The sequence below is a fragment of the Boleophthalmus pectinirostris genome, unplaced genomic scaffold (assembly GCF_026225935.1).
Source record: "Boleophthalmus pectinirostris isolate CB_2022bp ecotype Guang Dong unplaced genomic scaffold, ASM2622593v1 HiC_scaffold_1093, whole genome shotgun sequence".
NCBI lineage: Eukaryota > Metazoa > Chordata > Actinopteri > Gobiiformes > Gobiidae > Boleophthalmus > Boleophthalmus pectinirostris.
This window is the reverse complement of record NW_026570993.1, coordinates 10,069-18,266: the sequence shown is the minus strand read 5'-3', so window position 1 is coordinate 18,266 and position 8,198 is coordinate 10,069. Positions and strand designations below refer to the sequence as shown.

The window sequence follows — 8,198 nt, the reverse complement described above, 5'->3', positions numbered from 1 at the left end:
TGAAAACTGTGAATAAATCCAAGAATATATTCATCAGGGAAATGGGACAAATCTTTGTTTCAGGGTGTGAAGAGAGAGATTTTTATTTTTTATGTCTTTAGTTTTTTAATGAAACACAATCAAAGCCAAAAGAAAATGATCAGTTAATAAATATGAGTGTTAAGTATCTGTGTCAAACTCAGTGAAGTGTGAACAGTTTCAGTTCAGTCTGAGGAGGTTTTTGTGAGTCTTTTTCTCTGTGTGATCAGTGAGCTGTAACTCTGCTGACAGTAATAAACTCCTGCATCTTCAGCCTCAAATCCACTGATGGTCAGAGTGAAATCAGATCCTGAACCACTTCCACTGAAACGACTGGAGACTCCATCATGAAGAGTTGTAGCATAACGTATGAGGAGCTTTGGAGGTTCTGTTCCTTTCTGAAAATACCAGTGCAGATAATTAGAAATTCCTGTACTAGTCTGACACCTGAGAGTAACAGAGGCTCCTTTGTCCACAGCTGCAGCTTTAGGAGTCTGAGTCAGGCTGATTTCTCCTGAAGAACCTGAAAAACAGAAGAAGAGTTATTGAGACAGACCCCGCAGGTGTCCAGAGGAGCAGTGCTGTGACCCAGATGTCCTCACCCCGAACCAGGAGCCCCAGGGCCAGCAGGAACAGCTGCAGGGACATCAGGCTCATTGTGTTGTTGGTGTGGGAGTGGCTCTGAAGGGCCCGCACACACACTGAGCAGCACTGGGCTCTTAACGGCTGGAGCAGAGAGGCAGCACACATATGCAAAGTCACACAGTCAGAGGAGACAGACACACAGCTCACACTACTGCCCCCTACTGACCACTACTGACCACTACTGACCACTACTGACCACTACTGAACACTACTGACCACTACTGACCACAACAATACTGGAGACAACACTGTGTTGAACTTGCCCAAAATCAGTTTTAATTTGACAAAATATGTAGTCATATTTACAAAAACAAAGGTATGAGGTTGTGAGTTTGTAGGTGTCAGTCGAGTAGAGCAGTGTTTGTTCTGTGAATGAAAACAGTGTATGTGTGATGTGAGTGGAGGAGTGTTGGATTCAAAACTGCACTAATCGAGACTAAGATCAGTCCAAGACCACAGGGTCCTGAGACCAGGACAAGACCGAGACCTCTGAGAGTTGAGACCGAGACAAAAACAAGAATTTTAAAGGTCGAGACCAAGACCACAGCCCATCGAGACCATCTTTGTCATTTCTGAAATTTCGTTGTATTTGAGATATTTTGGCACATATATATGAACACTTTTATTAATCTATCTCCATTTTATCTGATTAATCTTCATTTAGGCGTAAAATAGGCCAAGCAAACTGTACTGCACTTAAACATTATGTGCCCTGTTTCTAAACCCTCACCCACAGTTTGAGAAGCTCTTCTTTAATCCCACTTCCACTGGCACTTTACAGAAAACCACGTCAAAGTGAATCAAATGTTTGTTTGTTTTTTGTTTTGTTTGGGTTTTTTTCAAGTCCATAACATTTACAGTGACATTATCTTCATCATCTATCTGCTTTTGGAGTGATATTTAGCTGCCTCTGCACATTCACCGGCCGTAATGAAATATGATCACACCCATCAAGTGTCAGATCTCGAGTCCAAGACAAGACCGAGAAAAAGCACCATCAAGACCGAGACAAAACCAAGACAGAGACATGGAGGTGTGAGGTTGTGGAGGGCTTTGAATGTGAGGAGCAGGGTTTTGTAGTGAATGTGGTGTGTGGTGGGAGCCAGTGGAGCTGTTGTAGGGTTTGTGATGTGGTCGATGGAGGAGCAGCTGAGAGTTTTGGATCAGAGGAAGTTAATGGAGAGTTTCTGTGGGAGACCAAACAGAAGGAAACTGCAGTAATCCAGACGGGAGGTGACAAGGCTGTGAACAAGGATGGCAGTGGAGTGTGGAGTGAGGGAAGGGCGGAGGTGGTGGACGTTGTGGAGGTGAAAGTAGGAGGAGCGAGTGATATTGTTGATATGAGAGGTGAAGGAGAGAGCGCTATCGAGGATGACACCCAGACTCTCTACCTGAGGGGAGGGAGAGATGGAGGAGCAGTCAGTGGAAATGGAGAGAGGAGAGATCTTGCTTAGGGTGGATTTGGTGCCTACAGGGAGAAGTTTGGTTTTATTGCTGTTGAGTTTGAGGAAGTTTGAGGTGAAGCAGGATGTGACTTCATCAAGACAGTTGATAAGGGAGGAGGGTGGGAGTGTGGAGTTTGGTTGGATGGAGAGGTAGAGCTGGGTGTAGCAGCTCCACGTAGCAGTGGAAATGGATGTGGTGTTTGTGGAAAATGTGACCGTGGGGGAGGAGATAGAGGATGAACAGCAGGAGGCTGAGGACAGAACCTTGGGGAACACTTGTGGTGATGGAGACTGGTGAAAGAGGAGAAAGATTTGAGTTGAATGAACGGGGTGCGGTCAGAGAGATAGAAGTGAAACCAGGAGAGGGCTGTGCCAGTGATGCCAACAGAAGAGAGTCGGTCAAGAAGGATGGAACGAGAGATGGTGTCAAAGGTCACACTTAGATCAAGCAGGAAGAGGATGGAGAGTGAACCAGAGTCAGCAGCAAGAAAAAAACAGTTTGATCTTCTCTGTCATAAGAACACTTACCAAGACTCTGGACTGAATGTGACTTTTTGTTGGACTGTTTTTGTCTTTTTATGTTTCAGTTGTTGACATAGTTGATGTAAGTTTCTTTTCAACTCTGCACTGTCACGTCTTTAATTGAGGAATGCAGGTCCAAGTTGAAAAACCCAGAAAACAGACACAAGGCTCAACTCAGCTTGAAGATCTTTATTGAAAATCTCAGCTTCTTCGGCAGAAGTAGTAGTAGTAGTAGTAGTAGTAGCTTTACTAGTAGAAGTAGTAGTAATAGTAGTAGTAGTATAGTAGTAGTAGTAGTAGTAGTAGTAGTAGTAGTAGTAGTAGTAGTAGTAGTAGTAGTAGTAGTAGTAGTAGCAGGTCGAAAACCTTTAAAGTAAACAGATATGTTTGTTTTGCATGATCATAAACGATCAAATTTTGTCCCTTTGTTAAAACTATTATTAGTTTGTACGACCATAAACGGGAGGAAAATATATGTATGTATGTATATATGTATGTGTATATATGTATGTATGTATGTATGTATGTGTATATATATATGTATGTATGTATGTATGTATACGTGTATATATATGTATGTGTATAAAACTAGAATTGATTAATAAAAAATAAATAAAGTAAACAGATATATGGAATAATGAAATTAAATTTACATTGTACATATTTATTAGTGATTTAATCTATTTTATTTTTAAATAATATATTTTAATTATAATATTTATTAATGTACCTTTAACAGATTAACTCAAATAGGCCACAATTTTAAACAATCTTGTCAGGTAGTTGTGAAGATTGGCTCCAAAAGACCCAGAGTCAACGCAGTATTAAACGGGTTTTTAATAAATCCAAAAGGCTTGCAACAAACATAGAAACATCCATAGAACAGAAAGACAATCTGACAAATGGGGGAAGACAAGACACAGACTAAAAAGGGGAGCTAATGGGACACAGGTGCAGCACATTAGGGCGGGGCAGTAATCAAAGGCGGGAACACAAGAGGGAGGAAGTAAATCTGCAACAGAAAACAGGATAAGTAATAACAAAATAAAAGGGAACAGACAGGACATGACAGTACCCCCCCCTCTATGGGCCGGCACCCGACGGCCCAGGATCCTGAGGGTGGCGGCGGTGAAAAGTCACTAATAAGGTCCGGATCCAGAATATTACTGGCAGAGACCCACGATCGTTCCTCAGGACCATAACCCTCCCAGTCGACCAAATACTGGAAACCCTGCCCTTACGGCGAACAGCCAGTAACCGCCGAACAGAGTAGACAGGCCCCCCATCCATGATCCGGGGGGGACGTGGGGGTCTGGTGGCAGGGACCAAAGAGCTATCCTTGACTGGCTTCAGGCGGCTGACGTGAAAGGTAGGATGGACACGCATGGACTTAGGAAGTTGTAACCTCACAGCTACAGGATTTATCACTTTGGATACTGGGAATGGACCAACAAAGCATGGGGCCAACTTGCGAGACTCCACCCTCAGTGGTAGGTCCTTTGTGGACAGCCAAACCTTCTGGCCAATCAGGTAGGTGGGTGCAGCGCGTCTCTTACGATCAGCAGCTCTTTTATAAAACGTCCGAACTCTGGAGCAGTGCGTGGCGAGCCCTTGACCAAGTGCGACGGCAGCGACGAATAAGAGCTTGGGCAGAGGGCACATCAACCTCTCGTTCCAGGGCTGGGAACAGAGGCGGCTGATAGCCAAAAAACACATTTGAACGGGGACAACCCTGTGGATGCATTAGGCAGAGTATTGTGAGCATATTCGAGCCATACCAACACTTTACTCCATGAGGAAGGATTCTGAGAGGTAAGACAGCGCAGTCCCGTCTCTAGAACCTGATTCACTCGTTCAGTCTGTCCATTGGTTTGGGGATGGTGACCAGAAGACAGGCTCACAGTGGCTCCAAGAAGATGGCAGAAGGCTTTCCAGAACTGGGCAATGAACTGTGGACCCCGGTCAGAAAGCACATTCCTAGGAAAACCAAACACTCGACAGATGTGGGTTAGGAGTGCCTCAGCTGTCTCCTTGGCAGTAGGCAGCTTAGGCAATGGAATGAATCTGACCATTTTAGAAAATCTGTCAACAACAGTCAGTACAGTGGTATTACCATCAGAGCTGGGCAATCCAGTAACAAAATCTAAAGAAATGTCCGACCAAGGGCGACGAGGTACCGGCAGAGGGTGCAGGAGTCCAGAGGCAGGTGAAGTGGAGGACTTGTTGCGGCAAACACACATCACAGGCTGCAACAAATTCTGTTATGTCTTTCTTCATTTTAGGCCACCAAAACCCCTCTCTGGCTCTGAATAGAGTTCTTTGCACACCAGGATGGCAGGAGATGAGAGAGGAATGTGCCCACACAATTACCTCTCCTCGGAGCTCAAGGGGAACAAACAGACGATTAGGTGGTACGTTCAGAGGAACTTCAACATTACGCAAGGCCTCTCTGACTCTGCTCTCAATGCTCCAAGAGATGGCGCGAACAAAACAGGAGCTCGGCAGAATAGGAGCGCTGGACTCTGGGAGAATACCTCGAACAAAGAGTCTCGACAAAGAGTCAGGCTTAAGATTCTTGGATCCAGGGCGATAAGAGACAGTAAAGTTGAATCGTGAAAAGAAAAGTGCCCACCTTGCTTGCCTTGGGTTTAGTCTTTTTGCTGACTTGAGATATTCCAGGTTCTTATGGTCTGTCCATACAAGGAAAGGTTGTTTCAGTCCCTTCCAGTAGATGTCTCCACTCCTCCAATGCCACCTTTTATAGCCAGAAGCTCTCGGTCCCCCAATATCGTAGTTGCGCTCTGAAGAAGAAAGTTTCTTGGACAGAAATGCACAGGGATGCAACTTATTGTCTCTGACTGACCTCTGTGACAAAACTGCTCCAATGCCCACATCCGATGCATCAACCTCAACCACGAACTGCCGTGAGGGATCCGGAAGAGTCAACACAGGCGCTGATGTGAACAAAGTTTTCAACTTTTGGAAGGACTCTTCTGCTTGAGTGGACCAGGAGAACTGAAACTTAGAAGAGGTAAGTGCATGCAAGGGTGCGGCAATGGAGCTGAAGTTCTTTATAAACTTGCGGTAAAAATTGGCAAAGCCCAAGAAACGCTGAACGTCCTTACGGCAGGAGGGCGTGGGCCAGTCCCATTACTCTTCAGTTCCCTGACTCTCACTCTGAACAGATGCATTTTCACATTTTTGAATCTGCCCATCACCCATTAATCCTTGGCTATCCCTGGCTTACTCAGCACAGCCCCCACATAGACTGGGTCTACGGGTGCTATTGTTTCGTGGGGTCCCAGCTGCAAGAATCTGTGTTTTTCCCTCTGTGACGCTGGCAGATCAACAGTTCCCAGATCTGTCATCTGTTCCTGATTGTTACATGGAATTGAAAGAGGTCTTCAACAAGGCTAAGGCTACTTCTTTACCACCTCACCGCTCCTACGACTGCGCTATTGACCTCCTTCCAGGAACCTCACCGCCCAAGGGACGCCTCTACTCACTGTCAGCTCGTGAACACCAAGCTATGGACGACTACATCTCCACTTCTCTTAAAGCTGGAATTATTCGCCCGTCCTCTTCCCCTGCTGGCGCTGGATTTTTCTTTGTTGACAAAAAGGATAAGACTCTCAGACCATGCATTGACTACAGAGGACTTAATGACATCACCATCAAGAACAGGTACCCCCTCCCGTTAATTTCTTCTGGTTTTTGAGTTGTTGCAGGGGGCCAAGATTTTCACCAAATTGGACTTGAGAAACGCTTACCATTTGGTTAGAATAAGGGAGGGGGATGAATGGAAGACAGCCTTTAACACCCCTAGTGGCCACTATGAATATTTAGTAATGCCTTTTGGCCTGACTAATGCACCTGCTGTGTTCCAGGCTCTGGTCAATGACGTTCTAAGGGACATGTTAAATAAGTTTGTGTTTGTTTATTTAGATGACATTCTCATCTCTCCTGATGAATCTCAATAATATATCTTTAAATATTATTAATGCCCTATTAATGTACCTTTAACAGATTAACTCAAATAGGCCACAATTTTAAACAATCTAACATTTTACCAAAAAATGTTTACTCTTAAATATAACTTATTTTTATACAATTTTAAATGACTAGAAATATTAAATAAGTAGTGAATAAATGTAATATGTTATTATTTTATATTGAATTGTAATGGATTAATGAATAGTTTTTAATTACTAAATAATAAACACTTTTTAAAATTGTATTTATTTATTTATTTTTTTGTAATTAATGCTCCTTTAATTTGGTCAGACTAATACATTTTACATCATTTACAATACATCTGAATCTGTTTAAACAATCAAATGTAAATTTGATTCACTTATTAAGTTGACTGAATTGAAACTGAAATTACTTTTTTTTTTTTTTCTAATTTACTGTTAACTTAAATTTGGACATTTCATAAAATCAATCAGCCAACTGCATTTACAATCTAACTAATCTAACTAAGGCTTCTCATTGTGCTACTTAAATTAAACAGAATCCTCACTTTACTTATAAATAAAAACAGATAGTTTTTACACTATTGTGTCCTTCGGGTCTTGACACCATTTTTACTATTTTAACTATACTTAAAAACTAATATTGCAGGGAAATGTCTTTACCGGTGTCTTTGTGTTTTCCCTTCACATTCCTGAGTTTGGTTTGTGGCCTGTGCACCTGGGCTCAGTGAAAAGAGCAACACACCGGCTCAGCTCTATTTTTTGGCGCCATCTACTGGCCAAACTACAAATAAACTAATAAACTAATAAGTGGGGAGGAGAGGAGAGGTGAAAGGGTTTAGGAGTGAAGGTGAAGACTAAGAGCAAAGGGAGCTGGGCTTTTTCACTTAACAAGCAAACTCCACCAAACTGTTTGTGTGCTCATGAATCAAGATTCTGATTTTGACCATTACTGACCAGTACAGAGAGCAGAGCTGGGGCAGAGGCGGCACTCATATCCAAACTCACACAGTGACCTTTGACCCTTTGACTAGACCCTGAAATGGAGAAAGGCTAATCTTAAATATGTTTCATTTGATATTTCCTGGTACAGAAGCACAGAAAAGAAAGAACCCAGGTTCTGATCCAAAGCAAAGACACGACATTATAAATAATGAACACATGAAAAGTGTGACTAAAGATCACATTTTGAACTCACTGTGACTTTAGGGGAACAACTAAATAGAAACTCAAGTGATGTGAATAAATGTGTTTGCTGTGGACCACAGGGATGTGTTTTGTCCTTCTCAATATTATGAAGACAATATGTTTCATTTGAATGTAGAAATGAAAACAAGAGTTTGACTCTGAGACTTTTTCAGCTTTTGAGTCCTGACCAAAAGTGAGTCACTGTGAACAGGACAAGGACAGAAATATACTGATAATTAACAGAATCTAAACATAAATTGTATAAAGATTGTAAATGTGGCTTAATCATGAATATTCTGTGTTGATGTTGGACTAAAACAAATCAAAAAAGTGATGTTCATTGTTGGAGCCAGTTTATATTTATTTAAGAAACGATTAATTTGATGAATTTGATAATATTTGATGG

The 8,198-nt window shown here is 42.4% G+C and overlaps 1 gene segment (V, D, J or C); it reads right to left on the bottom strand.

Moving 5' to 3' along the window:
* Window positions 1-203: 203 nt before the first annotated feature.
* On the bottom strand, window positions 204-768 carry LOC129411620 (Ig kappa chain V region 3381-like). The segment is given in 2 exon segments: window positions 204-541; window positions 621-768. Coding segments are annotated over 2 exon segments (486 nt in total).
* Window positions 769-8,198: the final 7,430 nt, after the last annotated feature.